This window comes from Lontra canadensis, unplaced genomic scaffold (genome assembly GCF_010015895.1).
Source record: "Lontra canadensis isolate GAN:19392208 unplaced genomic scaffold, GSC_riverotter_1.0 scaffold48, whole genome shotgun sequence".
Lineage (NCBI taxonomy): Eukaryota > Metazoa > Chordata > Mammalia > Carnivora > Mustelidae > Lontra > Lontra canadensis.
Window position 1 is genome coordinate 8973733 of NW_022631042.1, and position 24253 is coordinate 8997985.

At 36.9% G+C, this 24253-nt stretch overlaps 1 protein-coding gene across 3 annotated transcripts in view; it reads right to left on the reverse strand.

Annotated features, from left to right (window-relative positions):
* Positions 1–24253, reverse strand: part of FBXL13 (F-box and leucine rich repeat protein 13) — a 236611-nt gene that overhangs the window by 135709 nt on the left and 76649 nt on the right. For all 3 annotated transcript variants that reach the window (XM_032873296.1, XM_032873295.1, XM_032873294.1), the window contains 2 exons: positions 12467–12562; positions 5877–6009 (listed from right to left, as the gene is read on the reverse strand). In XM_032873296.1, the coding sequence (XP_032729187.1) occupies positions 5877–6009; positions 12467–12562 (229 nt within the window). The remainder of the gene's footprint in view (positions 1–5876; positions 6010–12466; positions 12563–24253) is intronic.

A 24253-nucleotide genomic window follows, 5' to 3' on the forward strand; every position in this document is an offset into this window, starting at 1 on the left:
TCTCACCACCCTGAGATCATGACCTGAGCCAAAATCAGGAGTGGGTCACTTAACTGACTGAGCTACCCAGGTACCCCAGATAAATACTAAATATTTTTAAGTAAACCACAAAATATAAAAAACCCTAAGGCAGTATTTTTGGCTATCTTGGACTAATTACCTAAGATCCATCTATCTCTATATATGATACAATGTATGAGATATATATTATATATATAAGGTATATCATTATCTGATGCAAAGAACATATGCCATTGCATAGTACAGAATTGTTTATTGTTTGGCCCTCTCTGTATTCTCTACACAAATTGCAACTTCATATTGCCCATTTCCTCTCCATCCCAAACTTCCCAGCAGACTTTGTGTCTAGGCATCAGAACAGGTATTTATGGGGAAACATAAAAAAATCTAGGAAAGTTCTAGCTGTAAATGCCAACATTTTAAAAGAATATAGACCTCCAATCAATAACCTAAGCTTCCACCTTAAGGAAATAAAGAAAATCAAGAAAATCCAATGCAAGCAGGTTAATAAAGATTGGAGTGGGGATAAAATAGAAAATAGAAAACCAATAGAATCAATACAAATCAAAGTATCTACTTTGAACTAGTTTGAACACTCAGGTTCATAGCAGCATTATTTCACAACAGCCAAAAGTGGAAGCAGCCTGTGTCCATTGATGGATGAAGAGATAAACAAAATGTGGTATATACAGCTAACAGAGCATTTTTCACTCCTAAAGAGGAGGGAGATCCAGATATGAGCTGCCAGATGGGTGAAACTTAAAGACATGATGCTAAATGAAAGAAATTGGGCTCAAAAGAGCATATATGGTATGAGTCCACTTATATGAAGTAGTCAAATCCATAGTAGGAGAAAGTAGAATTGTAGTTGCCACCGGTTGGGAGTAAGGGGAAATGGGGAGGTGTGTTAATAGTTAATGGTTCAGAGTTTCAGTTTTGTAAGTGAAAAAAAAAAAAACACTTTTTGAAAAGTTCTGGAGGTGCCTGGGTTGCTCAGTTGGTTAAGCATCTGACTTCAGCTCAGGTCATGATCTCAGAGTCCTGGGATCGAACCCCACATTGGGGGGGGTCCCCCACTCAGTGGGGAGTCTGCTTGTCCCTCTCCCTCTGCCCTTTCCCCCATTCATGCTCTTTCTCTCTCAAGTAAATAAATAAAATCTCTTAAATAGTTCTGGAGGAAGATGGTGATGATGATTCTACAACCATGCGAACACACTTAATGCTGCTACAAAACTGTACACTTAAAATGGTTAAAATGGTCATTTTTATGTTATGTATATTTTACTACAATAAAAAATTAAAAGTTGGTTATTTGAAATAATCAACAAAAATTAAGAAAGCTATAGCTAGACAGATTAAGAAAAACAAGCGGGAAGACTAAAATTTCTAAAATTAGAAATGAAAGTGCATGTGTTACTACTTATTTCACAGGAATAAAGGATTATAAGAGAATACTAAGAAATATTGCACCTCAACAAATTATGTTACTTACCTGGAACTGACAGATTCTTAGAAACGTACCAACTATCAAACTTGACTCAAGAAGAAACATAAAATCTGAATAGGTCTATAATAAATAAGGATATTAAATCAACAATCAAAACACTTTCAACAGAGAAAAGCCTAGGATCAGATGGCTTCAGTGGAAGATTCAACTAAATATTTAAAGAATAACACCAGTCCTCAAACTCTTTTAAAATATAGACAAGGAGAGGGCACCTGGGTGGCTCAGTGGGTTGGGCCGCTGCCTTCAGCTCAGATCATGATCTCAGGGTCCTGGGATCGAGTCCCGCATTGGGCTCTCTGCTCGGCAGGGAGGTTGCTTCCCTCTCTCTCTCTCTCTCTGCCTGCCTCTCTGCCTACTTGTGATCTCTCTCTGTCAAACAAATAAATAAAATCTTTAAAAAAAAAAAATATATATATATATATAGACAAGGAGAAAATAGCTCCTAACTCATTCTGTGATGCCAGTATTACCCAAATAAAGAAGCCAGACAAAGACCTCACAAGAAAGGAAAACTACAGGCCAATATTCCTTTTGAATATAGATGCAAAAATCCTCAACAAAATATTAGCAAAGAAAATACAGCAGCATATTATAAGGATTGTACACCGTGAACAAGTGGGATTGGTCCCAGGAATACAAAGGTGGTGCAACATACAAAAATCAGACAGTGGGGGCGCCTGGGTGGCTCAGTGGCTTAAAGCCTCTGCCTTTGGCTCAGGTCATGGTCCCAGGGTCCTGGAATCGAGCCCCACATCGGGCTCTCTGCTCAGTGGGTAGCCTGCTTCCTCCTCTCTGTCTTCCTGCCTCTCTGCCTACTTGTGATCTCTGTCCATAAAAAAAAAAAAAAAAGAGAAGAAATAATATATATATATATATATATATATATATATACATAATGAAGGAAGAAATTTCAGTTGTTGTGGAAAAAACATTTGACAAAATTCTATACCCTTTTATGTTTAAAAAAAAATTCAACAAACTAGGAATGAAATCTTCCAGAGATAAGTGCCCTGTCATTTCTCAGAAAGTCACCCCAGGGTTCAACCACCATTGCTAATGTGAAAATATTAGGTCAAACCAAAACTTTGAATGCTGCATCTTGAGTCCATTTTCTTTCTTCAAACAACAGATTTTTTTTTAAAGATTTTTATTTATTTGACAGACAGATCACAAGTAGGCAGAGAGGCAGGCAGAGAGAGAGAGGAGGAGGAGGCAGGCTCCCCGCTGAGCAGAGAGCCCGATGTGAGGCTCGATCCCAGGACCCTGGGATCATGACCCGAGCCGAAGGCAGAGGCTTTAACCACTGAGCCACCCAGGCGCCCCCAAACAACAGATTTTTTTAAAAGTCCATTTTTCTAGAGACAGAGAATGAGTTTGGGTGGCTAGCACATTTTTTGGAAGTTTTTATTTAAATTCCAGTTAGTTTACATACAGTGTAATTAGTTTCAGGTATATAGTACAGTGATTTCAACACTTCCATGTAATACTCAGTGCTCATCACAAGTGCACTCCTTGATCTCCATCACCTATTTAACCACTCTCCCTAACTAACTCCATTCTGGTAACCATTAATTTGTTCTCTATAGTTAAGAGTCTGTTGTTACTTTGTCTCTTTCTCTCTCTCTCCCTCTTTTTCCCCTTTGCTCATTTGTTTTGTTTCTTAAATTCCACATAAGTGAAATCATATGGTATTTGTCTTTTTCTGGTTGACCTATTCTGCTTAGCATAGTACTTTCTAGTTCCGTCCATGTCATTGCAAATGGCAAGATTTCATTCTTTTTTAATGACTAAGTAATATTCCAGGGTATTTATCACATATTCTTTATCCACTCATCAGTTGATGGACACTTGGGCAGTTTCCATAATTTAGCTATTGTAGATAATGCTGCTATAAACTGGGTGGCTAGCACATTAAAGTTTACAATTATTTTGTTAATTCCTTATTACTAATAAAATTATACATTCATTCAAGATGGCAGACTATGCACATATTCAGCTTTCCTCTGCTATCCAAATTCCAAGAAATGATTTTTTTTTAAATCTGTAATATCCCTGGAAAACAAAGTAGAAATGGTATTGATGGATCAGAAATTAATAGTTCCTAAAAGTCTAAAGGCAGACATGGCTAGATTGAATAAAGAACAAGCAAAAAATGGATGCTGTAAAAAAAGGGAATAGTGTTATATCCCTATATAGGATGTATCCCAGAAATAAAAGATGTAATAACACTATTCTCATTAAAAATATTAAAAAAGAGTAAAGAATAAGGCAAGATGGCTGCATATCCCTGCTGCTAAAAAAAAAAAAAAAAAAGAAAAGATGTAAGAATAGGAATGAATTGAAATGAATGATCTGCCTAGAAAACCCAAAAATATCAATGGGCTAAGTATTAAAACCAAGAAAACACTTTAATATATGATCAAGTACAATAACATCATATAAAAACTATAGCTTTTTTCACTATCAGCAGCCAGTCAGAATTATCCCATTTGGTATATTTTTACTTTTTCAATTAAAAAAAATGTACAGTTTTGAAACTATTTGGGGTGCCTGGGTAGCTGTCAGTTAAGCATCTGACTCTTGATTTCTGCTCAAGTCATGATCTCAGGGTCGTGAGATCAAGCCCTGCTTTGGGCTCTGTGCTGGGTGTGGAGCCTGCTTAAGATTCTCTCTCTTCTTCTCCTTTTGCCGCCCCCCCCCCACTTTCCCTCAAAGAAAGAAAGAAGCAAACAAACAAACTCTTTGTGAACCTTTTCCCCACTTCATTCAACTCTGTCCACCTCAGGGTAACCATTACCTTACATTTGAAGTTTTCATTCCCATACATCCTTTTTGTATTTTGCTATATATGTGTGTGTCCCCTTAAAAATATATTATTGAGGGGCACCTGGGTGGCTCAGTTGGTTAAGAAACTGCCTTCAGTTCAGGTCATGATCCTAGAGTCCCAGGATCAAGTCCTACACTGGGCTCTCTGCTTAGCAGGGAGTTTGCTTCTCCCTCTGACTTTCCCCATCTCATGCTCTCTATTCTCTCTCTCAAATAAATAAAAAATCTTTATATATATATATAAAATTGAAAATCTTTCAAAATATTAAGTATATTGTTATTTTGCACATTGAAAAATTGTATGCAAATTGTCTTAGATTATATATGTCATTCTGCAAGTTACTTTCACTCATATATCTCTAGACACATCCATGTTGGTATCTACATATGTTTATGGCATTCTTATCACCTGAAATCAGTATGAATGTATATTTTTTAAAATACATTTTTTCTTTCATTTCCAGAAATATGGACACTAAAAATTGCACCTTAAACAATATATGGGTTAATGCAATGGACTGGTTGTGCGCTCACCATCGAAATCATAGGTTGAAATTTAGTCCTATACCATGTGATGGTATGAGGAGGTAGAGGGCCTTCAGGACATAATTAGGGTGGAGCTCTCATGAATAAGATTAGTGCCTTTATGCAAGGGACTCCAGAGATCTCTGACTCCCTCTTTCTGTCATGTGAGGATACAAGAAGACAATGAGGGTCTCTGACCTGAAAGAGTGCCTTCTCTAGAACAATATTGGCACCCTGGTCTTGGACACCCAGCTTCCAGAACTGTGAGAAATAAGTTTCTGTTCTTTATAATCCACTCAGTTTATGAAACTTATTATAGCAGCTCAGATTGGCTAAGACAGTTAAAGACAAATGTTACAATGAAAGTACAAAGTAGTTTGGAAAAAAATGAAAATAATCTCAAAGTCCATCAAGAAGAAGAAAGTTAAATAAATTATGCTATATCCATGGTATGGAAAATGAGTTTACATATTTAAAATAATTTCATAAGTCTATATAAACTGACATGGAAAATTTCTAGGATATAAAAGAAAATATAAAACAATATGATCCTCTTCATGTTAAAATTTTTAATTGTGTATTTTTAATAACATGTATGTAAATGTATTTTAGAAAAACAGAAAATTGGTTAACATTGAGTACCTTTGAGTAAGTGAATAGGTTTGAGGGAGATAAAGGGAAGTTTTTCCTTTTACTGTCTATTTTTAGAATTTTTAAATTGAGAATATATTCTTGTATTTTTTTAAGAAGATGAATTGAGGATTCGTAGACAAATGCTAGACAAAAAAAGCAGTCTATAAGAATGGACAAAGCACCAATTCCCAGAGCATAAAATCCAGTAAGAGCTGACTGTATTATAAGCATTTTAAATGTTTATAATTGGCATTCTTATGGCCTATGACTATAACTGCAGCTTCTATTTCATTTATATTTTTCTTTATATTTGTTCAGTTAAAAATAGGGAAGCAAGACAAAGAGCTGTAATAAACATACTCACTGACAGATCTCAAGGTTTTCAGTCGGAGAACACAACCACGAAAATTCAAACGCAGCACATTTAGACGCCACCTTTGCAAAGTTGACGCTATATATTTATCTGTTATTATATTTTTTACTGCAGAAAAATCAATCTAAAAAGGGTAAACCAAAGACATTAAGAAATGATAAAGATCTTTTGCATGCAAAAAATTTTAATATTTTAAAAGCATCAAGAAACAAATGTCTTCAGCACATCTCTCACTTCTTCATTTCTTTGTTTTTATGGTCATTTGGGAGTTTAATTACCAACAGATTTTTTTGTTGTTGTTCATGGTCATTCCCAGGTTTAATTACAAACAGATTCCAAATGTCTAATCTAGGTCAACAGCTGGGAGGGCAAGAGCCCCGCACTTCAGGGTCAATGAACCCATAATGGGTGCCTCCTTCTCTATTCATGAGCATAGACAATGTGTTAAGTTCTTGACTATGGGGAAGACAATTTAGAGTGAGAGGTTTAGAGTGGCCTTCTCCTAACTCATAATTTGAGGAGGGAGGTCTGGGGGAAAGGAGAGATGACCTGAGTGTACCTGGCTGATTGCATGTAATATTGAAAAGCACAGAGATTTCTGGGAGCTCCTAGTGGCTGGGGCCGGTTGACAAACAATAGCATTGATATCGTAGTATTAATCATGTCTTTCAGACATTAATCATGTCTTTCAGCTAAGATATTACATTGAGGCACAAAGAACTCCCCTCAAAATCAATAAAAATAAGTCAATACCCCAACATCTAATAGAAAAATTTACCAATCTCAGAAACAAAGAGAAAATCCTGAAAGTAGCTCAGGACAAGAGGTCTGTAACCTACAATGGTAGAAGTATTAGATTGGCAGCAGGCCTATCCACAAAGACCTGGCAGGCCAGAAAGGACTGGCATGATATATTCAGGGTACTAAATGAGAAAAATATGCAGTCTAGCCAGCTAGGCTGTCATTGAAAATATAATAAGAGATAAAAAGCTTCCAGGACAAAAAGAAATTAAAAGAATTTGCAATTACCAAACCAGCCCTACAAAAAATATTGAAAGGTGTCTTCTAAGCAAAGAGAGAACCTAATAGTAACATAGACCAGAAAGGAACACAGGCAATATACAGTAACAGTCACCCTAAGGCAATTCAATAGCACTAAATTCGTATCTTTCTATAGTTACCCTAAATGTAAGTGGACTAAATCCCTCAATCAAAAGGGTATCAGATTGGATTAAAAAAAAAACAAACCCAACAATATGCTGTCTCCAGGAGACTCATTTTAGACCCAAAGATGCTCCCAGATTTAAATGAAGGGGGTGGAAAACCATTTACCATGTTAATGGACATTAAAAAAAAAAAAAAAAAAAAGCTGGGATGGCACTCCTTATATCAGACAAATTAGATTTTAAACCAAAAACTATAACATCTATATATAATATAACTGTATATAATATAAGAAAGAACTAGCTATATCATACTTAAAGGGTCTATCCAACAAGAAGCTCTAACAATTGTAAATATTTATGCCTGTAACATAGCAGCCAATTATATAAGCCAATTAATAACAAAATCAAAAAAACACATCGACAATAATACAATAATAGGGGCGCCTGGGTGGCTCAGTGGGTTAAAGCTTCTGCCTTCAGCTCAGGTCATGATCCCAGGATCCTGGGCTCTCTGCTCAGTGGAGAGCCTGCTTCCTCCTCTCTCTCTGCCTTCCTCTCTACCTACTTGTGATCTCTGTCTGTCAAATAAATAAATAAAATCTTTTTAAGAAAGAAAATCTCCCAACAAACAAGCCCCAGGGCCAGGGGAATTCTACCAAACATTTGAAGAAGAATTAACACCTATTCTTCTGAAACTGTTCCAAAAAACAGAAATGGAAGGAAAACTTTCAAACACATTTTATGAGGCCAGCATTACCTTGATCCCAACACAAAGACCCCATCAAAAAGGAGAATTACAGACCAATGTCCCTGATGAGCATGGATGCAAAAATTCTCATTAAGATACAAGCTAATAAGATCCAACAGTGCATTAAAAGAATTATTCACCACAATCAAGTGGGATTTATTCCTGGGCTGTAAGGTTGGCTCAATATCCACAAATCAATCAAGGTGATACAATACATTAATAAAAGAAAGGAGAAGAACCATATGATACTCTCAATAGATGCAGAAAAAGCATTTGACAAAGTACAACATCCTTTCTTGATCAAAACTCTTCACAGTGTAGGGATAGAGGGCACATACCCCAATCATAAAAGCCATCTGTGAAAAACCCACAGAGAATATCATTCTCAGTGAGAAAAACTGAGAGCTTTTCCCCTAAGGTCAGAAACATGGCAGGGATGTCCATTATCACCACTGCTATTCAACATAGTACTAGAAGTCCTAGCCTCAGCAATCAGACAACAAAAAGAAATTAAAGGCATCCAAATCAGCAAAGAAGAAGTCAAACTATCACTCTTTGCAAATGATATGATACTTTATGTGAAAACCCAAAAGACTCCACCCCAAATGTCCTAGAACTTGTACAGGAATTCAGTAAAGTGTCAGGATATAAAATCAATGTACAGAAATCAGTTGCATTTCTATACACCAACAACAAGACAAAAGAAAGAGAAATTAAGGAGTCAATCCCATTTACAACTGCACCCAAAATCATAAGATACCTAGGAATAAACCTAACCAAAAAGGCAAAGAATCTGTACTCAGAAAACTATATAGTAGTCAGGAAAGAAATTGAGGAAGACACAAAGAAATGGAAAAACGTTCCATGCTCATGGATTGGAAGAACAAATATTGTGAAAATGTCTATGCTACCTAAAGCAATCTACACATTTAATGCAATTCCTATCAAAATGCCCTCCATTTTTTTTTCAAAGAAATGGAACAAATAATCCTAAAATTTATATAGAACCAGAAACATGCGGAAAAATGAAACTGGACCATTTCCTTACGCCATACACAATCAGACAACAAAAAGAAATAAAAGGCATCCAAATTGACAAAGAAGTCAAACTCTCACTCTTTGCAGATGATATGATAGTTTAAGTGGCAAACCCAGAAAACTCAACCCCAAAACTGCTAGAACTCATACAGGAATTCAGTAAAGTGTCAGGATATAAAATCAATGTCAGAAATCATTGCATTTCTATACACCAACAACAAGACAGAAGAAAGAGAAATTAAGGAGTCAGTCCCATTTACAATTGAACCCAAAACCATAAGGTAGCTAGGTATAAATTTAACCAAAGAGACAAAGAATCTATACTCAGAAAACTATAGAATACTCATAAAAGAAATTGAGGAAGACACAAAGAAATGGATAAACGTTCCATGCTCATGGATTAGAAGACCAAATATTGTGAAAATGTCTATGCTACCTAGAACAATTTACACATTCAGTGCAATCCCTATCAAAATGCCATCAACTTTTTTCACTGAAATGGAACAAATAATCCTAATATTTGTATGGAACAAAAAAAAGACCCCGAATAGCCAGAAAATGTTGGAAAAGAAAACCTAAGCTGGTGGCATCCCAATTGCAGACTTCAAGATCTATTACAAAGCTGTATCATCAAGACAGTATGGTACTGGCACAAAAACAGACACACAGATCAATAGAACAGAATAGAGAGCCCACAACTGGGCCCTCAACTCTATGGTCAACTAAACTTCAACAAAGCAGGAAAGAACGTCCAATGGAAAAAAGACAGTCTCTTCAATAAATGGTGTTGGGATAATTGGACAGCACATGCAGAAGAATGACATTGGACAATTTTCTTAAACCATACACAAAAATTGACTCAAAATGGATGAAAGACCTCAATGTGAGACAGGAATCCATCAAAATCCTTGAAGAGAACACAGGCAGCAGCCTCTTTGACCTCAGCTGCAGCAACTTCTTCCTAGAAACATTATCAAAGGCAAGAGAAGCAAGGGCAAAAATAAACTATTGGGACTTCATCAAAATAAAAAGCTTTTGCACAGCAAAGGAAACAGTCAACAAAACCAAAAGACACCTGACAGAATGGGAGAAGATATTTGCAAATGACTTACAGATAAAGGGCTAGTATCCAAAATCTATAAAGAACTTATCAAACTCAACACCCAAAGAGCAAATAACCCAATCAAGAAATGGGCAGAGAACATGAACAGACATTTCTGCAAAGAAGACATCCAGATGGCCTACAGAAACATGAAAAAAATGCTCCACATCACTCGGCATCAGGGAAATACAAATCAAAACCAATATGAGATACCACCTCACACCAGTCAGAATGGCTAAAATTAACAAGTCAGGAAACAATAGATGTTGGCGAGGATGTGGAGAAAGGGGAACCCTCTTACACTATTGGTGGAAATGCAAGCTTGTGTAGCCACTCTGCAAAACAATATGGAGATTCCTCAAAAAGTTGAAAATAGGGGCGCCTGGGTGGCTCAGTGGGTTAAGCCTCTGCCTTTGGCTCAGGTCATGATCTCAGGGTCCTGGGATCGAGCCCTACATCGAGCTCTCTGCTTCGGCGGTGAGGCTGCTCCCTCCTCTCTCTGCCTGCCTCTCTGCCTACTTGTGATCTCTCTCTCTTTCTGTCAGGTGAATAAATAAAATCTTAAAAAAAAAAAGTTGAAAATAGAGCTACGCTACGACCCAGCAATTGTACTACTGGGTATTTACCCCAAAGACATAAATGTAGTGATCCTAAAGGGCACCTGCACCCCAGTATTTATAGTTTATAGCAGCAATGTCAAAACCATACATATATATGTATATATATATATATGTATGGCTTTTCCCATGGATTGGTATTGTGTGTGTGTGTGTGTATACAAATTAAAAATTAAAGATTACGTTTATGAACTTCCAATCTCTCATTACCATCTGAACAAAGATATTCTTTGTGCTAAAATGTTCGTTATGGTTGTGCCATATTTGAGCACTCACAAATGAAGGTAAAACTAATAGAAGATGAAGAACAATGAAGAATTGTGGAGAGGGAAATTTGCTGAACATAAAGAAACTTAACTTCCTATCCAGGCTTTGTTTTTCACTGACATGTGCTCATATTTTCTCCAGCTTTACCTAGTGAGGTCTCTGGGCAAAAGTGCTAGCTTTTCCTGCAAGGCTTCTGTAGGATTTGTTCTGATCTTAATATTGTACATGACCTTTCTCTTTCTGATCACTTGGATTCATTTTTTTATTCTTACAGGTTTTCCAAAGCAAAAAATAACATCCTCAATCTGTCACATAAGAAAGAGATTTATTACTTTAAACCAGTGATTCTCAAAGTATGGTTCTGGGAACTGTGGCATCAATATCACCCAGGAACTTGTTAGAAATACAAACTCTCAAGCCCCACCCCCAACCTACTGAGTCAGAAATTCTAGGTTTGGCAATCAGCAATCTGTTTTAACAACCCCTTCAGATGATTCGGATGCATTCTGAAGTTTGAGTATCACTGCCTTAAACGAAAAATAAACTTAAGGCAGGCATACTACATTTGGAAGCCAAGATGGGTTAGCTGAGACAGAAGCACGTTTTCTTCTTGCCATTGTTGCTCAAGGTGAGTGTGGAATAGTAAAGCCAAGAACGGAACATCAAGATGTTGACTTGATTTATGAATGGCACCTTAGTTTCTTTGTCTAAATTTTGGAATTTTTGTTGAATGGTTCCAGCCATCTACTCATAGGTCAGTCTGAGCACGTGATGTCATTATTCCTCTAACCATTGGCTATTAAGGAGGGGTGGTAAAGTCAGTTACTGATGGAACATTAGGAAACAGGGAAACTGTTGCCACCGCAACATTGGTTGATGGCACAAATGACTACAGAGATTAAAGTATCATCCAAGGAACAGAAAAGAGAAGTCAACAAGGAAAATGTATGCTTGTTTTTTGTGGTTGGCTGAGACCTCTCCCCAGCGTCTCATTGAATTGAGAAATTCTAGGGTACAAGAATAGTATAAAAATAGTACAATGACAAAAATAGTAAAGAGGTACCAGCCTAGAAGCCCATATTAGAAAATGCCAGAGTGTATGTGTGTCTGTGTACATGCAGACACCCTAAGAATATCAAACAAGCCTTGTTTAATGTTGTATAGTTTAGCCCCATTTCATGCTCAGTTTTTTTTTCTTTTACTCCATATTTTGTGCTACTTTGTTATGTTTTGTGAACCAATAATAGCAGCTAATATTTATTGAGTGCTGCTTGCGTGCCAGGTTCCATAGTAAGCACTTCACTTACATTTCCTCAATTTATCTCAGCAGCACCCCGAGTTAGACAATGTTTAATCTAACTCAGATATAATGGAGCTATGTTTCCATCCAAAAAGAATATTTGATTTATTTCTACCATGTAAATTAGAAAATACTGATAGTATCTGTCTTAAAAATAACATTGTTATCTTTCTGTGTTGTCCTTTGGGCTTGTGCCTGGGCAAAAGAAAAACAAATGCACCTACTTTCTGTGGCCCAATGTGCGGGAGCAGGGAAAAAAGTAGTCCCTAGGCCAGTTGGCTTTATAGCAGGCTGTTCTCCTTTAAGAACTACAATAAAAACACAGCTTCAAGTGTCTACTCACACTATTCCATAATGAGCTTCCTTGTGTCATCAGCATCCAGGAGTGACAAACTTGACCACATATTATTATATCTCTTAAAGTGAGGTAGGCGAAAATCTAAACACAAAGAAGAGAAATACACAATCTTGAAAATTAAGTGAATTTGCGTGCAACTCTGCCACTTGCCTTTTTTGTTGTTGTTGTTGTTAACGATGATAAGGTAATCCATATTGTTCTGGCTGGGATTTAAGTGCTGGAATTTTATCTAAACTACTAGAATTTATCTAATGATGCTTTTGTTATAATGGGATCTTTGCAACTGATTGTCACAGAAGGATGGGGCAGAAGATAGGCAGATTTATTTTCAGACTGAAAGTGGTTTCTGTTAGCAAATGAGTGATTTCCCTAAATAGTAGCTGCTACATAGAAGGCATTCAATGACTGCTTGCTGAATTTAACTAGATTCTTTTTTAAAATAATTTTATTTATTTATTTATTTGACAGAGAGAGAGATCACAGTAGGCAGAGAGTCAGGCAGAGAGAGGGAGAAGCAGGCTCCCTGCTGAGCAGAGAGCCTAATGCAGGACTTGATCCCAGGACCCTGAGATCATGACCTGAACCAAAGGCAGAGGCTTAGCCCACTGAGCCACCCAGGTGCCCCAGCTAGATTCTTGTTTTAAAGTTAACGGATTCCTAGGAAATATCAATGAGCCCATCTTGGCTTCTGTTTCTGGAAAAATGATAGACTAGGCAACCTGCAAATCCTCTTGATACAAAACATGAGTAAATGCTAAAACAAAGCTTTCTAAAAAGATCTATTTTTTAACTTAAATTCAATTAGTTTACATATAATATATTATTAGTTTCAGAGGTAGAGTTCAGTGATTCGTTAGTCTTATGTAATACTCACTGCACATTACATCATGTGCCCTCCTTTTTTTTTTTCTTTTAAGATTTTATTTATTTATCTGAGAGAGAGAGCAAGCCAGCTAGAGAGAGACAGCATGAGAGTCAAGGAGGCGCAGAGGGAGAGGGGAAAGCAGACCCCCCACCGGGAGGCAGGGAGCCCAACTCAGAGCTCAGTCCCAGGGTCCTGGGATCATGACCTGAGCTGAAGGCAGATGCTTAACCAACTGAGCCACCCAGGCACCACTCATGTGCCCTCCTTAATGTCCACCACCCAGTTACTCCATCCCCCACCTCCATCCCTTCCAGCAACCCTCAGTTTGTTTCCTTTGGTTAAGAGTCTCTTATGGTTTGTCTCCCTTTCTGATTTCATCTTGTTTTATTTTTCCTCCCTTCCCCTATGAGCCTCTGTTTTGTTTCTTAAATTCCACATAAGAGTGAGATCATATAATTGTCTTTCTCTGACTGACTTATTTCACTTAGTGTAATACCCTCTAGTTCCATCCACATTGATGTAAATGGTAAGAATTCATCATTTCTGATGGCTGAATAATATTATTTATGTGTGTGTGTGTGTGTGTGTGTACCACATCTTCTTTTTTTTTTAAGATTTTATTTATTTATTTGACACAGAGAGAGAGAGTACAAGCAGTGGGAGAGGCAGAGGGAGAGGGAGAAGTAGGCTCCCTGTAGAGCAGGGGAAGCCCAATATGGGACTTGATTCCAGGACTCCCAGATCATGACCTGAGCAGTGGCTTAACCAAGTGAGCCACCCAGGTGCCCTGTACCACATCTTCTTTATCTATTCATCTGTCAGTGGGCAGCTGGGCTCTTTCCATATGTTGGCTATTGTAGACATTACTGCCATAAACATTGGGATGTACGTGCCCTTTCGGATCACCACATTTGTATCTTTGGGGTAAATACTAGTAGTGCAATTGCTGGGTCTATATGCTAACAATGAGACAGAAGAAAGAGAAACTTAAGGAGTCGATCCCATTTATAATGGCACCAAAAACCACAAGATACCTAGGAATAAATCTAACCAAGGAAGCAAAGGATCTGAACTCAGAAAACTATAGAACTCTCATGAAAGAAATTGAGGAAGACACAAAGAAATGGAAAAAATGTTCCACGCTCATGGATTGGAAGACCAAATATTGTAAAAATGTCTATGCTACTAGAGCAATCTACATATTCAGTGCAATCCCTATCAAAACACCATCAACTTTTTTCACAGAAAATGGAACAAATAATCCTAAAATTTGTATGGAACCAGAAAAGACCCCAAATAGCCAGAGGAATGCTGAAAAAGAAAACCAAAGCTGGTGACATCACAATTCCGGACTTCAAGCTCTATTACAAAGCTGTAATCAACCTGGCACAAAAACAGACACACACATCACTGGAACAGATTAGAGAGCCCAGAAATGGACCCACAACTCTATGGTCAACTAATCTTTGACAAAGCAGGAAAGAATGTCCAATGGAAAAAAGACAGTCTCTTCAACAAATGCTGTTGGGAAAATTAGACAGCCACATGCAGAAGAATGACACTGGAATATTTTCTTACACCACACACAAAAATAGACTCAAAATAGATGACAGACCTCAATGTGAGACAGGAATCCATCAAAATCCTAGAGGAGAACACAGACAGAAACCTCTGTGGCCTGGGCTGCAGCAACTTCTTGCTAGACACATTGTCAAAGGCAAGGTGAACATAGGCAAAAATGAACTATTGGTACTTCATTAAAACAAAAAGATTTTGCACAGCAAAGGCAATAGTCAACAAAACCAGAAGACAACCAGGATGCTTGGGTGGCTCAGTCAGACGTCCAAGCGTCTGCCTTTGGCTCAGGTCATGATTCCAGGGTCCTGGGATGGAGTCTCACATTGGGCTTCTTGCTCAGTGGGGAGCCTGTTTCTCCCTCTGCCTGCTGTTCCCCCTTGTTGTGCTCTCTCTCTCTCTCTCTGTCTCTCTGACAAATAAATTAAATAAAATATTTTTAAAAAGGAAAAAGACAACCTACAGAATGGGAGAAGATATTTGCAAATGACTTACAGATAAAGGGCTAGTATCCAAAATCTATAAAGAACTTATCAAACTCAACACCCAAAGAACAAATAATCTAATCAAGAAATGGGCAGAGGACATGAACAGACTTTTACAAAGACATACAAATGGCCAACAGACACATGAAAAAATGCTCAGTATCTCTTGGCATCAGGGAAATACAAATCAAAACCACAATGAAGTACCACCTCCCACCAGTCAGAATGGCTAAAATTAACCAGTAAGGAAATGACAGGTGTTGCCATGGATGTGGAGAAAGGAGAACCCTCCTACACTGCTGGTGGGAATGCAAGCTGATGCAGCCACTCTGAAAACAGCATGGAGGTTCCTCAAAAAGTTGAAAATAGAGCTACCATACAACACAGCAACTGCACTACTAGGTATTTACCCAAAAAGATTTTTCTTTAAGAAATTATTTATTTATTTTATTCTTAAAGATTTTATTTATTCTTCTGAAAGAGAGAGTGAGAGCATGCACAAAAGCTGGGGAAGTGACAGGCAAAGGGAGAAGCAGACTTACCGATGAGCAGAGAGGCCAACATGGGACTCGATCCCAGGACCTCAGGATCATGACCTGAGCTGGAGGCAGACACTTAACTGACTGAGCCACCCAGGCACCCCTAAAATTTGTTTTAAATTTCAGCTTTATTGAGCTTAATTGACATATAAAATTCAAGATATTTTTTAAGGATTTTATTTATTTATTTGAGAGAGAAGCAGAGTGCACAAGAGCCGGGGGAGAAAGAAGCAGACTCCCCCACTGAGCAGGGAGCCTGATGTGGGGCTTGATCCCAGAACCCTGGGATCATGACCTGAGCCAAAGGCAGACAGTTAACCAACTGAGCCACCCAAGCACACCAAAATCCAGGATATTTTAAGTGTACATTGTGATTTGTTATACATATACATAGTGAAAGGATCCACCTTAATTAAGGTTAATTAATGTGTTAATTTACATATCCATCACCTCACATATTTATCTTTATTATTTTTGGTGAGAACATTTGAGTTCCACTCTCTTAGCCAATTTCAGGTATAGAACACAATGTTATCAACTATAATCACTATGTTTACATCAGATCCTCAGACCTTATACATCTTATAGCTGAAAGTGTTACAGGATTTCTTTTCCTATGATGCCCCAGGTTCATGGTCAGGCTGCTTCGGAGAAAGAAGAGGTAGAGCAGACTGTGGTGGGCAGCAAAACAAATTTTTATTGAGCGATAGTGAAGTATATTCAATGATAGAGCTCCCAAAGAAGGAGAGGACGGACCCAAGAGGCATGCCACCTGAGGTTCTAGTCTAGGGGTTTCTATGGGTTTGTTGGTTCACTGTTGTAATCTGATTAACCTCCCTGCACCTGTCATCCAATCATGTTTCTGTCAGTGGGGAAGGGTGGAGGGCTCTTCTCAGGGTGGTGTAAAATCCTTTTAGCAGTTACCTTTTAGGGCAGGGGCCTTGTCCCTGCCTGCCTTTCTTCCAACTGTCCTTCATCAAAAGCTTGTACCCTTTTTTCCAACCTCTCCCTATTTCCCTACCCCACAGCCCTTGACAACTACTTTTCTACTCTCTAAAACAAACTTTTTTTTTTAAAACATACCTGAGTTTTTAAGAAAGTAAGGAAAATATCCAGGCCCACAATCTTTGTAAACCCAGACTCATAATAAGGTGTTCATACCATAGTTGTTCTGGCTAAGGAAACAGTGGGGATGGTTGCTGCTTTTCATGACAAATAGATTTCATGACAAAGAGATTTCAGATTTCACTGGCCACGCAGGGACAGAAAAAGTTACCAGTCTTGTATAAAGCTGGAAGTCCTGAGTCAGAGAGAGGAAGAGAAAGAGAAAGGGGGAAATAGAGAGAAATCCAGGATTATTAAATAGAGAAGATTAAAATAACTACTACTACTACCTATTGGTGAAGAAAAAACTAGGGTACCTAGCCTGGGATTTAAAACAACAACAAAAAAAAATTCCCCAAAATTTATAACCAAAGATCAGGTATCATGTGGACTGGAATTTGAATTTAAATTACTTGTGGGGTCCATTGTGAATTTATTACCTTTGTAATTGGATTTGATACATTAACATGCGAAGAGCTTCCAACTCAGTGGTAACTCAGACATTTGGCAGAAATAAATACCATCTCTCTAAAGAGGTACATCTTCAAACCACATCTTATAGGATTCTTACATATTAATTCCACCTCCAAAAAATGAGTTTTCAATAAAAATTACAAAACATATGAGGGGAAAAAAATCCGGGAGTCAAACAGACAAACAATAAATATCTTCTTAAATCAAATTGTCAGATTGTGATTATGAAAACATTAAGATGAAATAAGACTTAAAAAGAAAAATAGGATTTTGAAAAAGCTGTTATCGAAACAGGACTGGGCAGATTGATAAAGGAACCAAGTAAAATTCATGGGAATTAAAAATAGAATGACTGAAATTAAAAACTCAGAGGATGAGTTACATAGCAGATGAAACCCAGCTGACAAGAGAACTGGCAATCTGGATTATGTATCAGAAGACATTACAGAGAATAAGGCACAGAAAGATAAAGAGATGAAAAATATAAAGGGTGTTAAGAGGCACATTACATAACATGAAAGCATCCAACATTTGATATACATCTTCATAGAACTTCTAGAAGGAAAGAGCCGAGAATGGAATATAGGCAAATTTAAAAATACAACAGATGAGCATGTTCTAGAACTAATGAGAGAAACAGTTCTCTTATTCAAGAAGCAAAAGAAATCCCAAACAGGAAACTCAAAATGTCATATGGCATTGTAGTAAAGTGGCGAATGGCCGAAAGCAAGGGACCACATTAAATTCATCCAGAGACAGAGACAGTGAGAAGAACACCACTTCACAACCACAGAAAGCGGACATCAGCAGAAAGTACTTACCAGTCTCCGATATTTCATGAGGTAAATTACAACTGAAGGACAAGCATTAAGTAAAGGCATTTTGAGACAAAGATTGAGAGAGTTTATCTGTAATAGACCCTTCACAAAAGAACTTCTACAGGACACTGGAATCAGAAGAGAAGAGTGAGATGGCAATAGTAATGATGGATAAAGAAACTAATTAAGTATATAGGGGTAAAGCCATTAACCTTAAAAAACATGACTAATGTGGGGTACAAAAACAAGGTGGAATAAAAACACTAGATAGTCCTAATATTCTGACTAGAGAATAATCACTTCAAGTGTTCTAAGTTGTAGTAATTATGAGGAAGAAAGCGTAGGTAATAATTCACTTTATTCAAGTAACCTCACATGTTAAAAATATTTAAGAGAAACCACAGAAATAGTAGAAATAGAATGCATAGTCTCTAAAGCATAAATATGGGAATAAAGCAGATAGATTTTTAAATTCAATAAATAAAGTTAGGAAAGGAGAAAAGAAGCATATAAAAACAGGATAAATAGTGTGAAATTATAAGAGAGGTATTTATCCCAGTATATCTAGTAACAATAAGTTTAACAAAATTCACTGCTTAGAAAACAAAGATTACCCCTAATAATGTTTTTGCTTTAATGTTTTTCCCTCTGTTATTAGTAGAACCTATCAACTTTCCTTTCATTTGTGTTCATCTTGTTCAGTACCATATTTTAGCTGGATTTTTTTCACTTTAGGTAATACTCCCATTGTAATGAAGAGAAAATTAAGGATGAAAGACTATAAGAACCCCTCTCTATGACACATAGACTGATGTTAAGAAGCAGGAATTCAGGTCTGTTTTTTAAATTAATTTATTTTTGAATTGAAATATATAGTTGACACACAATGTTCCATTCGTCTCGGGTGTACAATACAGTGATTTGTCAGCTCTATACATGATGCTGTGCTCACGGCTGTAGCTACTGTCTGTCACCACACACACACTATTACAATATCCTGGACTGTGTTCCCTATGCTGTGCATTTTACTCCCCTGACTTATTCATTCCATAACTGGAAGCCAATACCTTCACCATTTTGCCCATGTCCCATGCCCTCCCCTCCATCAAACATCATTTTTTTGTATTAATGAGTAATTTCTGCTTTTTTTGTTTGTTTGTTTTGTTGCTTAGATTCTACATTTAGGTGAAGTTATATAGTATTTGTTTTCTCTGACTTCTTTCACTTAGCATAATACCTTCTAGGTCAATCCATGTTGTCCCACATGGCAAAATATTCTTTTTTATGGTTGAGTAATATTTCATTGCTTATATATATCCGCATTTTCTTTATCCTTTCAACTATTGATGGACACTTAGGTTGCTTCCATCTGGGCTATTGTAAATAATGCTGCAAGAAACATAGGAATTCATTTATCTTTTTGAATTAGTGGGGGGTTTTTTATTTAATTTTTTTAAAGATTTTATTTATTTATTTGTCAGAGAGAGAGAAGGAGAGAGCACAAGTAGGGTGAGTGGCAGGCAGAGGGAGAAAGGCTCCCCACTGAGCAAAGAGCCTGATGCAGGACTCAATCCCAAGGCTGTGGGATCATGACTTCAGCCAAAGGCAGATGCTTACCCAACTGAGCCACCCAGGCATCTCATTGAATTAGTGTTTTTGCTGGTAAATACCAAGTAGTGAAATTACTGGATCATTTGATATTTCTATTTTTAATTTTTTGAGGAACCTTGATACTGTCTTCCACAATGACTGCAGCAAATTGCATTCCTGCCCACAGTGGGTTCCTTTTTCTCCACATCCTTACCAATAGTTGTTACTTCCTGCCTTTTTATTTTACCCATTCTGACTGGTATGAGGTGATACCTCATTGTGGTTTTGGTTTGTATTTCCCTGGTGATTAGTGATGTGGAACATCTCATGTTGGCCATCTGTATGTGTTCTTTGAAAAAATGTCTGTTTAGATCCTTTGCCCTTTTTAAAATTGGATTACTTGGGATTTTTGGTGTTGAGTTGTATAAGTTCTTTATATATCTTGGATAGTAACCCCTTATTGGATATATTATTTGCAAATATTTTCTCTCATTCAGGAAATTGCCTTGTCATTTTATTGAAGGTTTCCTTTGTAGGAAAAAAGCTTTTTATTTTAGTGTAATCTCAGTGGTTTATTTTTGCTTTTGTTTCCTTTGCTAGGAGACATATCCATAAATATGTTGCTTAGACTGATGTCCAAGAGATGACTGCCTTTGTTTTCTTCTAGGAATTTTATGATTTCAGGTCTCACATCTAGGTCTTTAATCCATATTTGTATTTATTTATTTATTTATTTATTTATTTATTTATTTATGGTGTAAGAAAGTAATCCAGTTTCATTCTGTTGCATGCAGCTGTCCAGTCTTCCCAGCACCACTTACTGAAGAGACTCTTTTCTCCCTACTGTAAATTCTTGCTTCCTTTGTTGTAGATTGACCATATAAGTATGGGTTTATTTCTGGCCTTTCTCTTATGTTCTAGTGAACTATATGTTTGTTTTAATGCCAGTACCACACTCTTTTGATTATTATAGTTTTTTTTTAAGATTTATTTATTTATTTATTTATTTGACAGAGATCACAAGTAGGCAGAAAGGCAGCTAAGGGGGGGGGGGAAGCAGGCTCCCCGCTGAGCAGAGAACCGATGTGGGGCTCGATCCCAGAACCCCAGATCATGACCTGAGCCGAAGGCAAAGGCTTTAACCCACTGAGCCACCCAGGCGCCCCTGATTATTATAGTTTTGTAATATATCTTGAAATCTGGGATTGTAATACTGCCAGCTTTGTGTTCTTCTTTCTCAAGATTGCCTTGGCTCTTTGGGGTTTTTGGTAGTCCTATACAAATTTTAGGATTATTTGTTTTAGTTTCGTGGAAAATACTATTGGTATTTTGATAGAGATTGCATTGAAGCTGTGGTGTGGACACTTTAACAATATTAATTCTTCCAATCCATGAGCACAGTATGTCTTTCCATTTGTTTGTGTCATTTCCAATTTCTTTCATCAATGTTTTAGAGTTTTTAGAATACAGATCTTTCACCTCGTAGGTTAAGTTTATTCCTAGGCATCAGAGTCTTTTTGGTGCAATTGTAAATGCAGTTGATCACTTAATTTTTCTTTCTGCTACTTTGTTATCTGTATATAAAAATGCAACAGATTTCTGGGGCACCTGGGGGACCCAGCCAGTTGAGTATTCAATTCTTGATTTCAGTTCAGGTCATGATCTTGGGGTTGTGGGATCAAGCTCTGCATCAGGCTCAGCATGGTGTGTGCTTGACATTCTCTCCCTCTCCCTGTGCCCCTCCCCCTGCTTGCACACACACACACATGCTCTCTCTCTCTCTCTCTCTCAAAATAAATGAATAAGTAAATAAATAAATAAAATGTAACAGATTTCTGTATATTAATTTTATATCCTGCAACTTATTCATTCATTACTGCTAGTAGCTTTTTGGTGGATTCTTCAAGGTTTTCCATGTATAGTATTATGTCATCTACAAATAGTGATAGTTGAAATTTTTCCTTACCAATTTGGATGCCTTTTCTTTCTCTTTCTTGTCTTATTGCTATAACTAAGACTTCCAGCACTACTTTGTATAAAAGTGGTGATAGTGGACATCCTTGTCTTATTCCTAATTGCAGAGGAAAAGCTCTTAGTTTTTCACCACTGAGTATGATGTTGTTGTGAGTTTGTTATATGGCCTTTGTTATGTTGAGGTATGTTCCCTCTAAACACACTTGGTTGAGTTTTTATCATGAATTCATGTTGAATTTTGTCACTTGCTTTTTCTGCATCCATTAAGATGGTCATGTGATTTTTATCCTTAGTTTTTGCTGATGTGGTATACACATTAACTGATCTGCAAATATGGTTTAATATTGCATCCCCAGAATAAATCCTATTTGATCATGTTGAATATCCTTTTAATGTGTTGTTGAATTTGGTTTGCTAATATATTACTAAGTTTTGGGGGATCTATATTCATCAGGGATATTGGCCTATAGTTTTCTTCGGTTGTTGTTGTTATTATGTTGTTTTCCCCCTTTGGCTTTTGTACCAGGGTAATGCTGGCCTTGTGGAATGTATTTAGAAGCTTTCCTTCCCCTTCTATTTTTGGAATACTCTGAGAATAGATATTAACTCTTCTTTAAATGTTTGGTAGAATTCACTTGTGAAGCCATCTGGTCCTGGACTTTTGTTTTTTGGGAGTTTTTAAATTACTGATTCAATTTTGTTAGCAGTAATTAGTCTGTTCAGGTTTTCTATTTTTTCCTGACTCAGTTTTGGAAGATTTTTTATTTCTATAAATTTATCCATTTTTTCTAGGTTGTCTAATTTGTTGGAATATAAATTTTTGTAGTAGTCTCTTAAACCTTTGTATTTCTATGGTGCCAGTTATTACTTTTCCTCTTTCATTTCTGATTTTATTTATTTCAGTCCTTTATTTTTTTCCTTGATGAATCTGGCTAAAACAGTTCTTCAGTTTTATTATCTTTTCAAAGGATGAGCTCTTGGTTTCAGTCATCTTTTCTAATTTTTTTAGTCTCTATTTTATTTATTTGTGCTCTGACATTTATTAGTTCTTTCCTTCCACTAACTTTGAGCTTTGTTTGTTCTTCTTTTTCCAGGTCCTTTAGGTATAGGGTTGGATTGTTTACTTGAGATTTTTCTTGTATATATGTATAAATTTATCTCTTAGAACTGCTTTTGTCACGTCCCAAAGATTTTGGACCACTGTGTTTTCATTTTCATTTGTTTCCATGTATTTTTTATTTCCTCTTTGATTTCTTTAGTGAACCATTGATTGTTTAGTAACATGTGGTTTACCATCTCTGTATTTATATATTTTCCTATTTTTTTCTAGTAAATGATTTCTAGTTTCATACTGCTTTGTTAGAAAAAAATGCATGACATGATTTCAATCTTGTCACTTATTGACAAGATCTATTGAGACTTATTTTGTGGCCTAGCATGTGATCTATCCTGGTGAGTGTTCTATGTGCCCCTGAAAACAATATGTGTTCTGTTGTTTTTGTTGGACTGTTCTGCCTGTATCTCGTAAGTCCATCTAGTCTAATGTGTCATTCAAAGACACTGTTTTCTTATTGATCTTATCTCTGGATGATCTATCCATTGATGTAAGTGGGATGTTAGAGTCCCCTACTGCTATTGTGTTACAATCAATTTCCTCCTTAATGTCTGTTAATATTTACACTATGTATTTAGATTCTTCCATGTAGCATGCATAGGTATTTACAATTGTTATATCCTCTTGTTGGATCTATTTCAGGAGGACTTTTAAAGCTTACCCGATAAAGAGGGTCACTACATTATAAATGAGGAAAACAATTCACTAGAGATTCATAACAATTCTAAATGTGTAAGCCTCCAATAACAAGGAAAAATTGACAGATCCAATCACAATGAAAAATTATATCAAAGATCTCAATTGTTGATAAATCAATGTGAGGAAATAAATCTTCCCTCGCTTTCTCAGTGCTTTTATTAAAAGCTCTAGCCTCTGGAGGCATAGAAATCTATATGCTATAAAGATAATGTTTTGCTTTCACTTCCTCTACATTTTTCTTTCCACATATTATGGGGATTAGATCTATAACCATTTGTCCACTTGTCTAGTTAATTTCACAGTTCCAATAGGTAGTAACACTTCACTCATTTCTACAAGAAAGTCCAGTGGTTATAGTTTGGCCTGGTCCTCTAAGTCAAGCTCCCAAGGTGCCAGGAGGATCCCCAGTAATTTACATATAAAGGAGATATGAGTCCCAGGCAGGCCCTTGAAGACATTTCTGGGTCATGAAAATTGGAGACTCTGGGGCTTATCTAGCCCTTGGAGAGCTATATTTACAAAAGGTCCTGCCTTC